The sequence below is a fragment of the Dromiciops gliroides genome, chromosome 2 (assembly GCF_019393635.1).
Source record: "Dromiciops gliroides isolate mDroGli1 chromosome 2, mDroGli1.pri, whole genome shotgun sequence".
Taxonomy (NCBI): domain Eukaryota; kingdom Metazoa; phylum Chordata; class Mammalia; order Microbiotheria; family Microbiotheriidae; genus Dromiciops; species Dromiciops gliroides.
The window spans coordinates 258903373-258925045 of NC_057862.1; the positions used below are offsets into that span (position 1 = coordinate 258903373).

The 21673-nt window shown below is 42.4% G+C and overlaps 1 protein-coding gene across 4 annotated transcripts in view; it reads left to right on the forward strand.

Moving 5' to 3' along the window:
• Positions 1-21673, forward strand: part of PLEKHH1 (pleckstrin homology, MyTH4 and FERM domain containing H1) — a 115798-nt gene that overhangs the window by 52070 nt on the left and 42055 nt on the right. For all 4 annotated transcript variants that reach the window (XR_006354990.1, XM_043988369.1, XM_043988368.1 and 1 more), the window contains exons 3-7: positions 5719-5781; positions 6642-6788; positions 14134-14217; positions 18323-18404; positions 18497-19266. Coding sequence is in view for 3 of the 4 variants with exons in the window: in XM_043988369.1 (XP_043844304.1) it covers positions 5719-5781; positions 6642-6788; positions 14134-14217; positions 18323-18404; positions 18497-19266 (1146 nt within the window). In the remaining variant the exon portion in view is untranslated. The remainder of the gene's footprint in view (positions 1-5718; positions 5782-6641; positions 6789-14133; positions 14218-18322; positions 18405-18496; positions 19267-21673) is intronic.

A 21673-nucleotide genomic window follows, 5' to 3' on the forward strand; every position in this document is an offset into this window, starting at 1 on the left:
ACCAGATGCCAAAGAGAAAAAGGAGTGGCAGGCAGGAGGTGGTGGGAGTCAGTACTGTGTGTTCCACACAGTAAGTAAATGTGTAAGCCACACAAATGGCTAAATTCTCTTCTCAAGAGGACAAGAAAACTGTTGTCCAAAACCTTAAAACCCTGAGAAAATAGCTACTGGCTGAGCTGTGAAGACGAATGAGGAGGAATATATAGTTTACCATACCTTGTTATAAAGATCTTGGTTTAGAAATACACTTGTGTCTATTGTTGTTTGGTTGTTTCTCAATCATGTTTGACTCTTTATGACTTTATTTAGAGTTTTCTTGGCAAAGATACTGGAGTGGTTTGCCATTTCCTTCTCCAGATCATTTTACAGATGAAAAAACTGAGGCAAAGAAAAAAAAGTTAAGTGACTTGCCCAAGGTCACACAGCTAATAAATGTCTGAGGCCAGATTTGAACTCACAAAGGTGAATTTTTCTGACTCCAGCCCCAGTATTCTATCCTCTGCGCCACCTAGCTATCCCCATCTCCATCTTGTATTTGTCCATTGCTGCAAATGGGACACCAGTTGGCTATAGTATGTGACCATGTTTCTAGTGCTAGAGCAAATAGCAAATACCTGTGAGCTTTTTTTAAACCTGATACTACATTAGTTAGTATTATTCTCCCCCTCCCCTCCATTGATCTTCATTGCACTAGCATAAAAGGACACTGTCCCTGGCTTTTTCCATAGTATAAATCAGAGATGGCCAACTCTCATTCTGCATGTAACTCTTAAGAACATTCCTGTGAAGCAAGTGAAGTGAGCATGAAGGGGAATTCTGTTGATGCTGTGATTAAGTCATCCTACAGTCGTTGAAACATGGGAAGCCATGTGATGTGGTAGAAAGAGTACTGGGTCAGAAATCAGAAATCAGAAAAGATCTCCCTGAATCCCTCCAAAGGCCAGTCCAAAATCTGGCCTGGTCCTTTCAGTGTAGACGTGAACCATGAATGGATTGAGGAGTGTAGCCCAGTCCTAGGTCATTCTTACTGTTGATTTGGTTTTTGTTGTTGTTGTTGTTTTGGTGAGGCAGTTGGGGTTAAGTGACTTGCCCAGGGTCACACAGCGCCACCTAGCTGCCCCAGTCCTAGGTCATTCTTTTTTTTTTTTTTTTTTGCAGGGCAGTGAGGGTTAAGTGACTTGCCCAGGGTCACACAGCTAGTAAGCGTTAAGTGTCTGAGGCCAGATTTGAACTCAGGTCCTCCTGAATCCAGGGCCTGTGCTTTATCCACTGTGCCACCTATTCCCCCCCCCCCCCCCCCCGCCAGGTCATTCTTGATCCTGATGGTACTCTGTGGCCATATAGGGCCCATACCAAAATAGACTCAGGGATGTCTAGAAAGACACTCTGAGCCTATCCCGATCCCTGAACCAGGCCTAGAACAAACTTGATTTCTAAGGCTAAAAAGAGAGAGGAAAGGGGGTGTAGGAGGAGGGAGGGAGGGAGAGGGAGGGAGGGAGAAAGAAAGCAAAACATCTAATAGGACACAGAAGAAATAATGGTGGATTTTAAACCAAAAGACCTCAGTTCTTGTCCTGGCTCTGGTCCTTATGTTGGACAAGTCATTATATCTCTCTGGTTTTCGTTTCTAAAATAAGAGCCTTGGATTAAATGACCTCAAAGGTTTCTTCCAATTCTACAGTCTTGTGATTCTTTTGTACCCTATGTGGGGTGACTATGCTATTCACTCACTGATAACCATACCAACCCTCACCCTTCCCTGATTGGCTTATTTTCTTATTAATTTTCTTTCTTTCTTTCTTTCTTTTTTTTTTTTTTTTGGTGAGGCAATTGGGGTTAAGTGACTTGTCCAGGGTCACACAGCTGGTAAGTGTCAAGTGTCTGAGACTGGACTTGAATTCAGGGCCTCCTGGATCCAGGGCCGGTGCTCTATCCACTGCGCCACCTAGCTTCCCCTTCTTATTAATTTTCAAACTGGGTTCTAAGGCAATCAAAGGATTTTTCATATTTTTCTATAAATTAGTAGAAGTGTGCAGTCTTTCTCACTAATTAATTAGCTCTGAATGCTGACCCTAGTTAATAAAAACCAGAGAAACCTCTTTTCCCATAAACTTTTGATCTTCTTTCACCGTCAAATCCTGGTCTTGCAGGATTAAACAAACATCAATGTTACTGACTATTCAAAGTGTAAAAAATAATGAAAAGACATTTAAATATTTCAGCAACATATCAGCTGTGAGAAAAATCACAGTTAATGTCACCCTTTTCTAACTGTAGGTTACACAAACTGACTCCTACACAAACACTGCAAGCATAGCTCTAGGATTTGACTTTCAAAGAACAACATTTTCCTTCAAATGTCTTCTTCCCAGAAGGAGTTAAACTACGTTTTCTCAAAATGTTTCTTCACATTCTTTCCAACTGACAAGTTAACTCGGTCTCTTAGTTAAGAAAAAGGTTCTTAGTCCTTTCTATCTCTGACTCACAAAAGGTCTCTCCAGACATGGCATTTAACTCTTTCCAGATGACACTTGGACATTCTCCAAGTGTGAAGATTGTATATCTTTTGGGGGGGGGGCAATGAGGGTTAAGTGACTTGCCCAGGGTCACACAGCTAGTAAGTGCCAAGTGTCTGAGACCAGCTTTGAACTCAGATCCTCCTGAATCCAGGGCCGGTGCTTTATCCGCTGCGCCCCCTAGCTGCCCGCTCTATATCCTTTTAAAGATGGAGTTGTCGTTTGTCCTTCATTCTCAAAAAGGACCATGACATCAGGGTGATGTCATGACTTGCATTGAATTGTATTTAAGTGAGGGAGGACTGTGCAAGGTCACCAACCTCACTCTCTCCTCCAGAGCCATCTTGGTCCAGTGGCAAGATATACATCAGGATGACTGGAGATGGCCTCAGATGTGTTTAAGGCTTGCCCGGGATCAAACAGCTAGTAAGTGTCTGAGATGAGATTTGAATTCAGGTTCTCCTAACTTCAGGGCCAGTGCTCTATCCACCTAGCTGCACGAAAGATAAAGCAACCTTTGTTCCAAGAGCTACTGAAGCTGGAGTGACATTGTGAAAAGCAGCAGAACAAAAGGAAGAAAGAGAACAGTAGGGATATTTCAAATGACAAACACAAAACCCCCCTGTCTCACAGGGCGGGTAAGGACGTTTTGGGAAAGTACATAAAGGGGAGAGTAATACAAGTGTTTGAGAAGTACAGGTGTTCAAGGTTAATATGTAAATATGTTTTGCATGACTTTATATATATATAATCGATATATTGCCTGACTTCTCAGTGGGTGGCAGAGGGGGAGGGAGAGAATTTGGAACTCAACATTTTCAAAATTTGTACATGTAATTGGGAAATATTTAACAAAATAAATTAAAAAGATATACTTTTTAAAAGTTGTTATAGGCGGGGCAGCTAGGTGGCGCAGTGGATAAAGCACCGGCCCTGGATTCAGGAGGACCTGAGTTCAAATCCAGCCCCAGACACTTGACACTTACTAGCTGTGTGACCCTGGGCAAGTCACTTAACCCACATTGCCCTTTAAAAAAAAAAAAAAAGTTGTTATAGGCAAGAGCAGTATTTCCAGGTAAAAGCTCAGGGGTACTTTCTTCCTACTGGTTATTGAGGGTCCTCACCCTACTTTTCTCTGAAAGAAGTATCAAATCCCTCGGTAGACCACAGTAAAGGAGGAGCTGGCTCCTTATTTTCTTATTAATTTTCTTTCTTTCTTTCTTTCTTTTTTTTTTTTTTTTGGTGAGGCAATTGGGGTTAAGTGACTTGTCCAGGGTCACACAGCTGGTAAGTGTCAAGTGTCTGAGACTGGACTTGAATTCAGGGCCTCCTGGATCCAGGGCCGGTGCTCTATCCACTGTGCCACCTAGCTTCCCCTTCTTATTAATTTTCAAACTGGGTTCTAAGGCAACCTATGGGCCCAGACGCTCCTCCCTTATCGCTGTGCTCTCTGAGAAAGTGAGATTTATACTAAGAGGTGTCAGGGGATGGAGGAACTAGGAACTGAAGAATGGCTTGACCAGCTCACTAATTCCTAGGAGATTCCAAAACCAGAGGCCCAGGCTGGGGGCAGGGGAAGAAAGAGGGCCTCAGAAGGGAAGAAACACCCTTGGCTGAGTCATCACAGAAAGGACTAGATGTCCAGAGATGATGGGGCCAAGGTTGAGGAAATGAGACATGAGCACTGAACCGGACTAGTCCCTCCAGGACAGCACTGCCCAGTGGCCAAATGCTCTAGGCTTTAAACATAATTACAAACCCAACACTCGCACCTGTGGCTCCAAAAAGCTGTAGCATGCACAGTGGTCATATCCTATAAAACTGTCTTGGCAAATGGGCTAAACCAGGTGGAGGGTAACCAACAGGCCTCAGACTTGTCAATGAGTTAGGGGATGTCTAACCCAAGCATGTGAAGACTTCCACTAGCAGAATGGGTGGATGAAAACAATTTGTTCCAATGACATGAAGGTGGCTGAAGCAGGTGTTATAGAGCTCTTAGAGCTCAGTCAGACATCAAAGATGCCAGGGTCATCTACTGCATCCCGGGCCATTGCCAATCAGACTGACCTTTGTCCTGCCACTGGACTTTGATGACTCTGGAAGAGAGAGTGGGGTTGAAAACTTTGCACAATTCTGCCTCACTTTAATCCAATTCATGTGAAAATCAGGATATTGCTCATGATATCATTGGTCCCCTTTGAAAATGAAGAATGAACAGGGCAGCTAGGTGATGCAGTGGATGAAGCACTGGCCCTGGTTTCAGAAAGACCTGAGTTCAAATCCAGCCTCAGACACTTGACACTTATGTAAAGAATTAATTGTTATTTGAGGTTTTTATGTGCTGGTCCCCACACTTATTAGCTGTGTGACCCTGGGCAAGTCATTTAACCTTTGTTTGCCTTAATCCACGGGAGAAGAAAATGGCAAACCACTAAATTATCTTTGCCAAGAAAATCCCATGGACAGGATGTTCCACAGGGTCACAAAGATTCAGACATGACTGAATTATTACTATTATTATTATTCAGTGGAGGAAGACCTTAGTGGAAGAATTAAAAAAAGCTCAATTTTATAAAGATTTGCTTTTGAGTCGTTCAGTCCAACTCTTTGTGACCAACATGGAGCATAGCACACCAGGCCCTTCTCCCTTCCATTATCTTCCAAGTTCATGTTTGTTGTTTCCATAATGCTATCTATCCATATTATTCTCTGCTTTCCCCTTTTCCTTTTGCCTTCAATCTTTCCCAACATCAGGGTTGGGGATAAAATAAAGATTTAGTGTTTATTAAATACCTTCCTTGGGACAGACTGGTGAGATAGCTAATACCAATATCAGAGAAGTAAGACGACATGCCAAAAATCAACAAATTAATGAATAGTGGAACCAGAGTTCAAAGCTAGGTTTTTTTGGTTGGTTTGTTTTGTTTTGTTTTGTTTTGTTTTTTGCAGGGCAATGAGGGTTAAGTGACTTGCTCAGGGTCATACAGCTAGTAAGTGTTAAGTGTGTGAGGCTAGATTTGAACCCAGGTACTTCTGAATCCAAAGTCAGTGCTTTATCCACTGTGCCACCTAGCTGCCCCTAAAGCTAGGTTTTTTTAAATTCTAAATCCAACGTTCTTTCCATTACACCATGCCTCCTCATCCCATAGGGCCATTTCCTGTGCCACTACCCACCTCCTCCCCTTTCCTTTTGGCCACACAGATGCAAGATTTGGAGCAAAGACTCTTGGAAGCCGAACACAGAGCAGAAAATGCAGAAACACAGGTAAGGGCTGTTGGAGGTGTGAGGAGAGGAGGAAGGTGGGTGGGAGTCAAAACAGAGGCCTTTGAGCTCCGGCTTTCCCAGATGCTGCTTGAAAGGGGGCTCCCTTAGGTATGTATGAGAGAGTAAGAAATCTCCTCAGAGGCACAGGACAACAGAGTAGTCCAACGTTCTCAGACTCTCAAAGGCTCATGGCTTAGGGTGATTGGCCCTTGAGAGAAGAAGTCTATACCTGTGGCACTTCTTCTGTGGGCAGGGTTCTGTGGGGTCAGTATAAGAGAGAGGGAGAGCAGAGAGGACACCTTCCCACAACTCCACTTTGGCCCCTAGCACATCAATCTCCATACACCCCCCCCCAACCAAATGGTTAATTAAAAGAATTTAATGCCAATTTCTTCCATTGTAACCTCCTTCAAGGGCATGTCTGTTTGACCATATCTCTTCAGTGCTTAGGTAGGTACTTAATAAATAACTGATTAATCAATTGATTGCCTTACTTGAGAGCTACCTGTAGATCACCAAATAGGGGCCCTGTGCCTGAGACGTAAGTTAAGATCCCATCCCACTTTACCTGCCCTCCCTCATCTGCCTCTTCCAACCATTCTTTTTTTTAAAAAATAATCTCAAAGGGGAAAAGGGAAAAGGAGAAGTCACAGAAATTTCATATTACTTTTATTTATTTTTTGGTGGGGCAATGAGGGTTAAGTGACTTGCCCAGGGTCACACAGCGAGCAAGTGTCAAGTGTCTGAGGTCAGATTTGAACTCAGGTCCTCCTGAATCCAGGGCCGATGTTTTATCCACTGAGCCACTTAGCTGCCCCTCCAACCATTCTTTATTCCATGAGAGGGACACCCTTTTTTAGGTAGGTACAATGGAGAAGATCAAACTCGTCAATGTGAAGAGCTTTGAGCCTGAAGGCAACCTTCACCAAAAGTACCAGGAGCTGCTGGTGACCATCCGAGGCAGAGAAGAGCTCATCACTCAACTGCAGGCAGAGGTGGAGAAGCAGGTAAGTGGATGACTTGCAGAGGAACCCCAGGCTAGAGCTGTGCACAAACCTTTGGCATGAGAGGAGGAAACATAACCATCTTCCTGGGCAAGTGGGTTTGACACAGATTATCAGGGAGCCTGAGTGAATGGAGAGCAAGTTCTGAGGCACCAGCGGTTCTTAACCTGGGTCCCATAAACTTAGTTGTTGGATTTTTTAAAAAATATAATTGATTTTCTTTGTTATCCTATGCATTCAGTTCATGTAATTTAAAACATTCCAAGGAAGGGTCCATCGGTTTCACCAGGCTGCCTAAGGAGTCTACCATATAAAAAAGGTTAAAGGTCTTTGAGGCAGCGTTTCCCCAAGGGCCATGACTCTTGGTAATGTAGAAGTTGAGGGTGATTCTCCAGGACTTTCAGTCATTCTTATTTATATCCGCATCTTAGCACCCTAGACCTGAGGATATCAGCTATGTGCATAGTAGATAGAGTAATGGACTTGGATTCAGGGCTTGAGTTTAAATCCTCTCTCAGACTCTTCCAATTCTGTGGGATTTGGACAAGTTACTTAACCCCTCCAAGAGGCAGTACTTCTCTCTGCCAAGGCAAACCCCTCTACACCTATAAATGATCTCATTCCATCCCATCTTCTCCTGAAGATTGTCCCCTCTATCGTCTCTACTGTCTTATCAGTCTTCCATCTCTCCCCATTAATTGGCTGTTTCCTTGCTGGCTACAAACATGCCCTTGTCTCCCCTATCCTCAAAAACCCTCATTTGATCCACCTATCCCCATTCTATTGGGGATAGATGGATCAAATCTCCTGTATATTCTTCCCTTTCATGACTAAGCTGCTTGAGAAGGCTGCCTACGATCAGTGCCTCCACTTCGTTTCCTTTCATTTTCTTAACTCTGCTTTCTGGTTTCCTACTTCATCCAACTGAAACTGCTCTCTCCAAAGTGACCAGTGATCGCTTAATTTCCAAATCTAATAGTCTTTTCTCAGTCTTCTTCTTTCTTGACTCTCTGTGGCCTTTGACACTTTTAATCACTCTTCTCCTCATACTTCTTCTCTCTTGGTTTTCGTGACACTGTTCTCTCCGGACTCTCCTACCTAACTAACCATTCCTTTTTTAGTCTCTTTTGGTGGATCTTCATCCAGGTAGCACCTGCTAATCCTAAGTGTCCCCCAAGGCTCTTTGCTAGACTCTCTTCTCTTCTCCCTCTATACTATTTCATCATAGTGATCTCATCAACTCCCATGAATTCAAGTATCCTGGCCATGAAGATGGTTCACAGATTCGTTTGTCTAGCGCTAACCTTTCTTCTGTCCTGTCTTACATCTCTGACCACCTATTATACATCTCAAACTACGTGTCCTGTGCACATCCTAAACTCAGCAAGTTCAAAATTGAATGCATTCATTATCTTTCTCCCCCCATCTTCCCCTCCTCCTAACTTCTCTACTACTCTTTTTTTTTTTTTTTGCAGGGCTGTGGGGGTTAAGTGACTTGCCCAGGGTCACATAGCTAGTAAGTGTCAAGTGTCTGAGGCCGGATTTGAACTCAGGTCCTCCTGAATCCAGGGCCGGTGCTTTATCCACTTCGCCACCTAGCTGCCCCCCTACTACTCTTTGTTTGTTTTTTTTGTGAGGCAATTGGGGTTAACTGACTTGCCCAGGGTCACACAGCTAGTAAGTGTTAAGTGTCTGAGGTCGGATTTGAACTCAGGTACTCCTGAATCCAGTGCCAGTGCTCTATCCACTGCACCATCTAGCTGCCCCCCCCTACTACTCTTGAGGGTACCACCATCCTCCCAGTCCCCCTGGTTCACAGGTGGTGTTTCCTTCCACTCTTCACTCTGTCTCACCTCTCATATTCAGTTAGTTGTCAATGCCAGCTGATTTTCCCTTCATGGCATCTTTTATATATGCCCCCTTATTTCCTCTGACATTGTCATCAATCTGGTGTGGGCTCTCATCACCTCATACATACCTCCTCACTCTGGTTCATCCTCCACTCAGCTACCAAAATGATCTTCCTAAAGAGTAAGTCTAGGGACAGCTAGCTAGAATGGTGAATAGAACACTGGCCCTGGATTCAGGAGGACCCTGAGTTCAAATCTGACCTCAGACACTTACTAGCTGTGTGACCCTGGTCAAGTCACCTAATCCTGATTCCCTTAAAAAAAAAAAAAAAAGAGCACGTCTGACCTCATCACCACCCCACCCTACTCGGTAAACTCCAGTGGCTCCCTGTTACCTACAGGATTAAATATAAAATCCTCTGTTTGACTTTTAAAGCCCTTTGTAACCTTTAAAGCCCCTTCCCACCTTTCCAGTCTTCTTATACCTTAATCTGTCCAGGGACTGTTTGAGCTGGTGATCCTGGCCTCCTTGCTGTTCCTTGCATTTTCACTGGCTGATTCTCATTTCTAGAATAATTTTCATCCTCATCTCCACCTCGTAACTTCCCTGACTTCCTTCAAGTCTCAGATCAAATGCTACCTGCTTCAAATCCTACCCACTGCCTTTCTCAGTCCCACTTAATGCAAGTGTCTTCCCTGAGATTATAGCCAATTTATCCCGTATATATTATTTATACATAATTGTTTGCATGTTGTTTCCTTGTAAATTGTTAGCCCCTTGATGGCCGGAACTGTTTTTGCCTTTCTTTGTATCTCTCAGCACTAAGTATAGTGTCTGGAACATAGCAGGTACTTAAAAAATGCTTGTTGACTTGTATTTGCTGAAGAATTTCTAGGTATGTGATTTCTAAGGAAGTCTTTGAAGGTGAAGCAATTCTCTCTTATACTTCACTGAAAAAAAAAATGTCATTCTCTATGAGTTCCCTTTCCCCTTGACATAACCCTCTATTCTCACCCTTTTGGGGCGGGGGGGGGGGATGAGGCTTAAGTGACTTGCTCAGGGTCACACAACTAGTAAGTGTCAAGTGTCTGAAGCTGAATTTGAACTCAGGTCCTCCTGAATCCAGGGCTGGTGCTTTATCCACTGCACCACCTAGCTGCCCTCTCACCTCCTTTAATTTCTGAAGAGGTGACCCTTCTCTTCAACAAGTCCAACCTCTTTAAATGCAACCATGATCTCATCCTCTTCTGTCTTCTTCAACAGATCACCTCCACAACCATCTTCTCTCTCTCTCAAATCTTCAATCTCTCCCTACTAGTTCCTTCCCATCTGCCTACAAATACACTCAAGTCACCTCCATCTTAACAAAAAACAAAACAAAACAAAACTCACTAGAGCTACCATTCTGTGGAATCCACAGGGCTGAGTTTAACTACATCCTGGTGATTCTTCCCAGTATAACAAAGAAATCTGTCATTCAGTTGTGTCCAACTCTTTGTGACCACTTGGAACATATGACACCAATGCTGTCCATAGGTTTGGTTTTTTTTCTTGGCAAAGATACTAGAGTGGTTTGCCATTTCCTTCTCCATTGATAACAAAGAAATACATCCCTACCATTCCTTCAAGCTTTTGCCTTTTATCTCTCCCTTTCTTAGACAACATCCTAGAAAGAGCTCAATACTCACCTCTGTTTCCTCTCATTTCTCAACTCTTTGATGGCTAGTTTCCAATCTCATTACTCAACTGCTACTGTGCTCTCAAAAGTTACTAACTAATCTCTTAAAAATTGCTAAATCTGGGGGCAGCTAGGTAGTGCAGCGGATAGAGCACCGGCCCTGGAATCAGGAGGACCTGAGTTCAAATCCGGCCTCAGACACTTAACACTTACTAGCTGTGTGACCCTGGGCAAGTCACTTAACCCCAATTGCCTCACTAAAAAAAACCACAAACAAACAAAAAACAAAACAAAACAAAAAAATAGCTAAATCTGTCAACTCAACCTCATCCTTCTTGTCTTCCTTATGAAATTTTATGCTGTTTATTCCTCCTGGATGCTATCTCCTCTCTGGGTTTTTGTGACATAGTTTTCCCTTGGTTTAATTCCTACTTGTCCTCAATCTCCTTTGCTGGTTTACTCCCCACTGAGTGGCCCCTATTTGTGAGTGTACCCTAAGGTTCTATCCTAAGTCCTCATTTCTTCTCACTCTATGCTCACTGGCTTGATAACCTCATCAACTTCCATGGACCTGAGCGCTAAACCAGAGCACTATCTACAAAGAAGTCCTCTATCATCCTTATGAAGATTACTCACAGATCTGTATAGCTCTCTCTAGTCTCCTTCCTGAGCTCTGGTCTTAAATCACCAATTACCTACTTAACAGCTTAAACTGAATGTCCTGTAAACATCTCAGACTCAACATGTCCATAATGGAACCCTTCATCCCTTTCTCCAAACTTTATCCCTCTTCTGAACATCCCTATTTGTTCTGAAACTCCTTCCTTGACTTTCCTGAAGCGACACTGGTTCTTCTTTCCCTCCCTCCCTCCCTCCCCCCCCCCTCACTCTCACACTCTCATATTTTTGTCTACTTCTTCCTTCTACTTTTCAAATATGAGCATTCCACAAAGAAATGATTTCGTACTTTTCTCTTCTTTCTCTACAGAGCAGTTTCATTTGCTTCCGTAGCTTCAGTGGTCACTTTTAATATTCAAGGCTGTCAAATGTTGCTTCATTTCCAATTTCCAGCTGATCACCTCCATCTGGATATCCCAACACATTTAGAGCCCGATGTGCCCAAAGCCACACTTCTCATTTCTATTCCTCCCCAAGCCCAACAACAACAACAAAAAAAACCCTGCTTCTCCTCCTGAATTCTCAACTTTTATTAATGATACCACCATTCTTCTAGTCATCCAAGTTGAAAATCTCAGTCATCTAAGATGAGTTCTTTTTTTTTTTTTTAAGTGAGGCAATTGGGGTTAAGTGACTTGCCCAGGGTCACACAGCTGGTAAGTGTTAAGTGTCTGAGGTCGGATTTGACCTCAGGTACTCCTGACTCCAGGGCCGGTGCTCTATCTACTACGCCACCTAGCTGCCCCGAGATGAGTTCTTTTTACCTGGAATTCTAGTTTCCTTAGTAGCAGCTCAGTAGCAAAGTGGGCAAAACACTGGGCCTGGAGTCAGAAAAAACTGAGTTCAAATCTGGCCTCAGATATTTGCTAGTTGTATGACCCTGAACAAGTCACTTAGCCTCTGTCTGCCTCAGTTTCTCTATTGTAAAACAAGGATAATAACAGCACCTACTTCACAGGGTTGTTGTATCCAATGAGATCATATTTGTAAAGCACTTAGCATAGAGCCTGGTATATAGTAGGTGTTTAATCAATGCTAGTTCCCTCCCTCATTCTTTAACCATAAAGGTCCCTTCACATCCAGTAAACTGCCAAAGTTCACTGATTATACCTCCTTATTGTCTCTAGAATCTACATCCTCCTTCCTATTTCCTCTGCCTTTACCCTATTTCAGGCCCTTGTCACCTACTGGCTTATTGCAGTAGCCTCATGACCAATTTCCCCCTTTTACCTATAAATCCATTCTGTACTCCAGTGACCAAGTGCTTCTTTTCACCTAATATCATGCTACTTGCCTAGAATGACCTCCCCCATATCCACATGCCAAAATCCTTCCCATGTTCCAAAGCCCAACTCAAATATCACTTCTTCCATGAAGCATTCCCTGATCTCCCCAATGGGACATGATGTCCCCCTTCAATGAAATCGTACAGTATTTTGATTATACTTTTCTTGGGATGCTTATTATATTACAGCTATTCATGTATATGTCATCTCTCCTAAATAATTCTAGCTTTCACTTCCATAGCATGGAACTAAGAAAAAACAAACAAAAACTAACATGTTTTCTTCAGAAAAAAGCTTTTTTTTTTTTTTTGGTAGGGCAATGGGGGTTAAGAAACTTGCCCAGGGTCACACAGCTAGTAAGTGTCAAGTGTCTGAGGTCATATTTGAACTCAGGTCCTCCTGAATCCAAGGCCAGTGCTTTATCCACTGCGCCACCTAGCTGCCCCCAGAGAAAACTTTTGAGGTGTGTGATGGAAGTATCATCACCTTCACTTTACAGAGGAGGAAAGAGAAGCCTCAAAGAAGTTAAGTGACTTTCTCAAGGTCACAAACAATGTCAGAGCCAGAACACAAACCCAGGTGCTCCCAACTCAATTGTTTCCACCATATCATTCTCTCATCCCATGTCTCTGGAGAATGGTATCTCCTTTGTACCTCCTACAATGTTAAGTGATTGAATGGAAAAGTTACATGTTCCTGAAAAAAAATGTGAGTAAACTGACCTTTTTCATCCGTAATCCCAGTTCCTTTTATTTCAAAATGTTTGAACTTAATTTCTGATTGATCTTCCATAGTCAGTGACTCCTAAAAGGTTAATTTTAAGTCTCCCTCCTCCCTTTCTGGTTAAGTAACTTAATAATACTGAAATGCAAAGGGGATTGCAATCTTAAATGGAATCCTGCTGTGACTCGTACTATAAAACTTTAGTGCTCTCCAATGCAAATCATCATGATTCAAGAGGAGGAGATTAGGATGCAAAAAACCTAAGGTATAATTGGGACTCTGCCAGGAACTGATGTATGACATTGGCAAGTTGTATCATTTCTCTTCCACGAGATGATCTCTAAGGTCAAGTCCAATTTTAAATGCATGGACTTTATGACACCAATTTTAGTTCCATAAAAATCCCTTTACAGTGTCTTAAATCTGATTAAAATCTTTTTTTTTTTTTTTTTTGCTGCTTTTTAAATCCATGTATATAGGACAGAGGGGAAAGGGAACAAGGATTTACTAAATGCCTGCTCCATGCCATGGCACTGTACTAAACACTTTATAAATGATATCTCATTTTGCTCCTCACACAACCCAGGTATGTAGATGCTATTCTTATATCCATTTTACAGTTGAGGAAACTGAGGCAGAGATTAAGACTTGCCTGGGACAGGACAGCTAGATGGCGCAGTGGATAAAGCACCGGCCCTGGATTCAGGAGGACCTGATTCAAATGCGGCCTCAGACACTTGACACTTACTAGCTTCGTGACCCCTGGCAAGTCATTTAAACCCATTGCCCTGCAAAAAAAACCCCCACAACAACAAAAACAACAGACAAACAAGACTTGCCTGGGGATCACACAGCTAGTAATTGTCTGAGACCAGATTGCAACTCAGATCTTTCTGACTCTAGGTCCAGCACTCTATCCACTGCTATCTACCCAGCTACCTAGAATTTATGTAAGACAGCCAAATACTTCAAGAAGTTACAATCTCTTAGTAGGTCTGATGTCAACAGGTTACCTGCCCACATCTTCCTTGGCTGGCTTCTGCTTTCAGAAGTGTCCATTGTCCCATTCATTAAGCTAAAGGCTCCACTAGAGCAATAACTGGTACTAATCAGTGGTGATTTTCTGTTTCAGAAGCAGCTAAGAGTTCAAGATGCAAAGACTGTTCAAGAGAAAGCTGCAAAGATCAAGGAATGGGTGACCATGAAGTTAGGAGAGGTACAGCTATCACCTGGTCCTGGGGAATTTGGGAGGAAGTAGGGATAGGCTCTGGGTGGTTAACCATTCACTCACTTCAAACTGTGGAATGCATCAGTATACTTTCCTTTTCACTTTCTATTTAAAGTAATTTCTCCCAAATCCCCAGACCATGGCCTCATGTTCTCTTTAAATAACATTGTTATTTGGGGAGAGAAAAGGAGGCAAGAAAGGAGTAGTATCCAGGGACAAGTCTCCCACTACTGGTAAAGCTTAAGCACTTTTTAATTGAAAATACTGAATTTGAATTTCAGTGAAAGCACTGAATTTTAGGTCAGGAAACTGCCATTTGAGACCTGGCTTTAGGTTCCTGCTCTTGTTCTTTCTAACTAGGTGGCCTTGGATGAGTCACCTAAATTGTCTGAGCCACAATCTCTTCATATGAAAAATGGGAATAATAATACCTAGGTAATATTAATATGATCGATATAAATCTATAATGTTAAATTATTAATAATTATAACATTAAATTATTAATAATAGATAATATTATCTACCTCATAGGGTTGTGCTTTGTAAACCTTAAAGTACTACACTCCAATAACTCTGTGATTAATGTGGGTAATCCAAACCCACCTATTATGCACTTGTTAATCTCATCCACATCCTACTATAGGCCCTATAAAAATAATAATAATTATTATTATTGTTAGATCTGAGCTGTGAGATCCTTGAGAGCAGAGACTGTCTTTTGACCTTCTTTGAGTCCCTAGAGCTTACCACAGTGCCTGGCACATAGTAGGTGCTTAATATATGTTTATTGACTGACTGGTATCTGTGATTTTGGTAGCTTTAAGAATTCTCCCATAGGGAGATTCTGTCTACCAGTGTTGGTGGGCAGCTGTTTTGAAGCTTAGTTTTAAAGAATGTCAGGGGTGGGGGAATGAGAGATAAAGTGATTTACCCAAAATCACATGTCTAGTTTGTGTAAGAGTCTAGACTTGAACCCAAGAGGATTCTGGGGATAATACTGCCTCTCTCATTTTTATCATCATCATTTCTTTCTTCACATCTTTTTCATAATTTCTTTTTTTTTTTCCTTTGTGGGACAATGAGGGTTAAGTGACCTGCCCAAGGTCACACAAGCCAGTGAGTATCAAGTGTCTGAGGCCGGATCTGAACCCAAGTACCCCTAAATCCAGGGTCGGTGCTTTATCCACTGTGCCACCTAGCTGCCCCATCTGCCTGTTCATCATTTCTTTTTTTTCTTTTCACATCTTTTTCAGTGAGGTTCAAATGGAAATTCTTGAGACAAATTGCTATCCTTCAATTAAAATATATAGAGATATATATGTTTTATGGAAGGAAAGTAGGAAACAAGCATTTATCAAGTACTTACTATGTGCCAGGCACTGTGCTAAGTGTTTTACAGTATTATCTCATTTGATCCTCACAACAACCCTGAGAGGTAAGTTCTATTGTTATCCCCATTTATAGGTGAGGAAACTGAGGCAGATGGAGAAGTGTCTTATGCAAAGTAACACAACTAGTAAGTATTTGGGACTGAATTTGAAATCAGGTCTTCCTGACTCCAGGCCCAGTGCTCTATCCACTGTGCCACCTAGCTGCCCATATGAGCTACTGAAAAGGTGGATCAATTAACTGGTTTTTGTAGTTGAATAAAATATTATGGGGCAGCTAGATGGCACAGTGGTTAAGGCACCGGCCCTGGATTCAGGAGTACCTGAGTTCAAATCCGTCCTCAGACACTTGACACTTACTAGCTGTGTGACCCTGGGCAAGTCACTTAACCCCCACTGCCTGCAAACAAAAAAAAAAAATTATGATGTAAGCTCATTCTCTATAGACTCACGTAAAGAATCATCATTATAATTCCACTAGCAGACAGGACAATAGACATGATATCATGTACTTCATCCTGGCCCCTGAGGATTTTGATCTCTTCTATTAGGTCTCTATATTTTCAAACTTTTTCATACCATTATGCCTAGAAATTACACATATTTGGTAAGATGACAACTATTTTAAGCCTTTTTTTTTTAATTTGTGGGGCAATGAGGGTTAAGTGACTTGCCCAGGATCACTCAGCTAGTAAGTGTCTAGTGTCTGAGGCCGGATTTTAACTCGGGTCCTCCTGAGTCCAAGGCCAGTGCTTTATCCACTGCGCCACCTAGCTGCCCCTAGGTCTCTATATTTTCAAAGTTTTTCATACCATTATGCCTAGAAATTATACATATTTGGTAGGATGACAACTATTTTAAGTCTTCTTAAGTATGTATAGTTTACTGTAAGAGTTTGGTCTGTAACAATGATATGGTTTCAGTATTGTTTATTTAGTTTAACTGAGTTCTCCAGGATATTTTGAGACTTCTATCAAGTTTTTGATGTGGAAGTCAAGCCACATTAAGCCAAGTCAAGGTCATATCTTTCTAGATATTTAGTTATTACTTTAGCCAAAGTATAATAGATTCTACTCCAGCCCCTTTCCTTTACTCTATGTCTCTCTGCTTCAAATGTGTTTCTTGTAAATAACATTGTAGGTTTTTAATCCACCCTGCTATTTGCTTCCATTTTATGGGTGAGTTCATCTTATTCACATTCCCAGTTATGATTACTAACTATGTCTTTCCCTCCATCCTATTTCCCCCTTTTTATCCTTCTCTCTCTCTTTCTCCTTTCACCCCATCCCTCCTCACAAGCGTTTAGCTTCTGACCACCATCTCCCCCAATCTATCAGTCTCCCTTCCATTGGTTTCCCTACCACCACTTCTCTTATGTCCTTCCTCTCCTACTTCCCTATTCGGTAAGATAGATTTCTATACCCAACCAAATGGGTATGTTATTCCCTCTTTGAGCCAATTCCAATGAGAGTAAGGCTCAAGCATTGCCCATCCCAATCCCTATCTTCCTCTCCACTGTAGATATTCAGTTATTAGTAGGCAGGTAGGCGGCACAATGACTGGAACACTGGACCTGGAATGAGAAAGACTTGAGTTCAAATTCAACCTCAGATACTTAACTGTATGACCCTGAAAAAGTAATTCAACTTCTCTCTGCCTCAGTTTATTCCCCCATAAAGTAAGAGTAACAGCACTGACTTTCTGAAGTTGTTGTAAGGATAAAATAAGATGATACTTATAAAGTACTTTATAACCTGTTAAAGTGCCAAATAAATGCTATTATTATTATCAATATTCTCACTATTTCAAAGTATTGATTATGATTAAGACCTAGAAAAGGATTCAGCACAGTTCATTCAGTCCCCTAGCAGCTAATATATCCTTATCAGAATCTTTCCAATGATTATTGTGGTGTGATGAGAATACTACACTGTGAGTAAGGAAATCTAAATTCTATTCCCAAATGGGTCACTAACTAGCTGTGGGGCTTTCAGCAAGTCACTTCACCTTTGTGAGTTTCAGATTCCTTATCTAATAATGAAAATCATCATAATAAAGCAGTTGATATACTGTTTTAAGTCCTACAAAGCACTACGTATAGAAATACATGAACTCATTTGAGGTTCACATCCCTGTGAGGATGCACAGCTCTTTTCTTGCCCAGAAAGGGTACTAATTCTGAAACCACAGAATTCTTTGACTTTTCCTGGGGGCACCATGGAGGGACCTAGAGATGGGGAGGAAACAGATACTGTAAAAGGCAATGGCATCTTGAAGTTTCTCCGGAAGCTGCTCCCAGAGAAAAGTTTCTGCAAACAAATAACTATTATTTGTTTATAGTTGAGGAATCTGAGGCTGAGAGACTTGAGTTGGTCTCTCAGGTTCTTTCTGGTGCTAATAGTCATAGGTTGATCACTTCATAAAACTTCGCTAAAGTAGGAAACTTGAATTCTAAAACTTTGCAGGTCAGAGTTGCAAAGGAAACTAATAGATTGAGATGGTTCTAAACAAGATTGGAAAAGGGAAGGAGAAAATAAGAGAAAGACAGTCCCAGGGAGAGGGAACAAGCTTTTATGTTCTAGCAAAGGCCAGGTAGCACCTAAGGAGAAAGGAAGGTTCCATGGGGTTTTAGTTTTCATTTTTAGTTGGATCCTACAGCTGAAACCAAGGCTTACAAAGGAATGTTTTTCTGCTTGCACACACAGCTCGAGATGGAGAATCGGCACCTGAAAAGCTACAATCAGCACCTACTAGGGCAAGTGAGGGCGCTTCAAGAGGCCCTGGGAGGTAGGCAGCAGTCTCTCCTCTAGGGGCAACTTTCTGGGAAACTCCAAGAAGCCAATGCCATTGATAGCTGTCTATTTCCTCTCTACCTGCAGATCTCTCCATGGTGCTACCCGGGGACTTACTGTGGTCCTTCCAGGGAAAGTCAAAGAAGAATTCTGTGGTTTCAGACATAGCTCCCCATTGTGAAGGCCAGAGAGGAGCTGTGAAAAACAAACCATCTGGAGACAGTGCTTCCCTGTCTCAGAGTGCCTTGAGAGCAATAGTTTCCTTACCTTCTCCAGGAACCCAGCAGGACAAACACCTCATTCCTGAAGTAGCCAACACTTTGAAAGGTTCTGGAAGAGTCACTTGCAGAGAAATCCCAGAGGCCAAGGCTCCCCAACTTTCTCCTGGAGGACTACAGAAATCAGCTTACTTGGGTGAAATCCTAGGTGGTTTCCAGAGAGGGGTGCCCATTAAGCTGAGATTCCCAGCCAAGGAAGGAAGCCTTGGCAGCAGCATGACCCTGCCAAAGGTTCGGGCTTTCCGGAACCCCCGGGACAGCATCCAACTTGCCAAGCGGCGCTATAGCCAGCCCCAGCTGAGGACTGGACGCCTCAACCACATGGTGAGCATTGAAATTAGTACTCTCCAGACCTCCCAGACTCATACCCTTCCCATGAAAGAGACAGACATCGACCAGAAGAAAAAGAAAGAATCAGAGAAGATGGACACAGAAGAGCCCCCCTCACATCAGAAAGAAGTCCAAGGCAATGAAGCAACCTCTAGATTAGACAAAGAAGAACCAGAGGGGCCTAGTGCCAGGGAGGTGGAGATAGGGAACAAGCCTCCTACACCCCCTCTACACCAGTTCCCATCCTGGGTAAGAATTTTCAGTTCATTTCTCTTTGGACAATGAATAACCCTTATTAGCATTTTTATAGTGTTTGAAGGTTTGTAAAGTGCCTACGTGTTTTCTCTATCATTAACCCTGTGAGGCAGGTGTTCTTACCCCATCATACACTTGAAGAAATGAGGCTGACATCATTTAAGTGATTTGCCCAGGGTCACATAGATTTGACCTCTGGTGGGTCTTCTTCCTTTCTAGACCAGCCCTCACCTGGCTGCCTGTTTTGAACATTGCAGGCCATATGCATGAGCTAAGCAGTCAGGTGTAAGAGGGGTAGAACTTCAATTAGCAACCATGGATGGGCTTATAAGATTTAGAGCCAGGAAGACTCTTGTAGATCATCCGGCCAGAACTTTTCATCTTACAGACCAGAAAACTGAGTGAGCATTAAGGGGTATAATTGGGATTTGAACCAGGCCCTTGGACTCCAAATCTTGCCACTACTATGTAAAAAAGCATGGTACCCTTCTAATCTCCTATTGCTTCTTTTTCTCACCCTCTGAGTGAATCTTCATCAGATCTTGCCCTCTAGGCAGAGCAAACAGGCTATTGGAAATAGGAGGAAGGATGAAGGGGCTTGCTCTTTGCAGTCCCAGTCCAATGCCCAGAGTCTATTCTCCAGTGAAGATGTGTGTTGATAGCTTCCTGACAAAATTTCAGCCCCACAAACAGGTTTTTTTCTAATTATCTTAAATTCCAGTTATCCAACATGTAACCTCTGAGCCAGATGTGGTCCATCCACATATGTCAAAGGATATGGCCTGTGGAAACTTTTTAGCAAACACACTCAAAAGGCTTTCCCTAATTAGTACTTATTAGGCCATTATAGCCTAATAATCTGACTGCCGCTATTTTTGTACAACTGACTATTGCCAGGTATCAACTAGGAGTCTTGAATCAATTGTAAAAATTGCATGCAGTCTACACACATATGGATTTTTGCATGTGAAATCCAATATGGGGTCAGTAGGGAGTTGGATGTCCTTTTCTTAAAGAATTCTCTTTAAAAATGCAAACAGCCGGGGCAGCTAGGTGGTGCAGTGGATAGAGCACGGGCCCTGGAGTCGGGAGTACCTGAGTTCAAATCCGGCCTCAGACACTTGACACTTACTAGCTGTGTGACCCTGGGCAAGTCACTTAACCCCAAATGCCTCACTAAAAAAAAAAAAAAAAAAAAAAAAAAGCGCAAACAGCCACTGTGGAGGGTCACACCTTAAGCTAAGGGCTATCTATGTGCTGAACTCCTCAGGCAGTCTGACGAAGCCTAAGGACCCCCTTCTCAGGCTAATGGGTTTTTTTTGTTTGGTTGGTTTTTGCGGGGCAATGAGGGTTAAGTGAACGCCCAAGGTCACACAGCTAGTAAGTGTCAAATGTCTGAGGTCACATTTGAACTCAGGTCCTCCTGAATCCAATGCCAGTGCTTTATCCACTGTGCCACCTAGCTGCCCCCAGCCTAATGTTTTTAAATACATAAAATAAAGTGTATAGGATTATGAGAGAAAATAAATGTTAGTAAAATCAAAGATGTAAGTTTTAGGCTGCTTATGGTTACCCTGAAATCCCTCCATGAACTCTTTGGGGATTCATGGACCCCAGGTTAAGAACCCCTAAATTACCTTTACAGAGTAATTAGTAATTACCTTTACAGAGACTGACTGCCAGCTAAAAGCAAGAATAGGGCACAGTATAAATATCTGGGGAAGGGAAAGAGAGCCCCCAAGAGGAAAATAATGGTATAGATGAAACAGCACTAGCTATAAAATCAAGGAAACTGGGTTCAAATGCCACCTCTGACATTTACTACCTGATGATCTTGGGCCAGCTGCTTAACTTCCTCATGCCTCAGTTTCCTCATCTGTAAAACTATATGCCCTTTGAGGTCCCTTCCAGCTCTAAAAATTATGATCCTATGAAACAAAGAGGTAGGATGTTACCAAAAGTGTGCTAGTGAATGTTTTAACAACCAACTCTCTGGGTTGAGGGATTGGGGTGGGGGGGAGAGGGGAGAGTATGCACAACAGACTTTTAAATTTAATATGCATTTTTCATACTTTGCCCATCACTATCTGGAGTCTAGACCATTAACAAAACAACAAATCAAGCCCTGATTCGTAGCTGATTTTGGAGGGGTAAATGCTCCCACTGCAAATTTAACAATCAGCTCTCCCTAGCCTAACTCTAGCACACTCCCTGCGTGGTGACAGAGATAGACTTCATCTCCTTGACAGTTTTGCCCAAGATGGGTCCTGGTGGTATCAGGCAAAATCATCTGGTGTGTTTGGGTGACAGAAACAACACATGGACCAGGACAATCTTCAGCAATCGTAATTTTTGGCTCTCTTCTCTTGGGGTCAAAGATGGAGAAGGAAAAGAGCCCAGA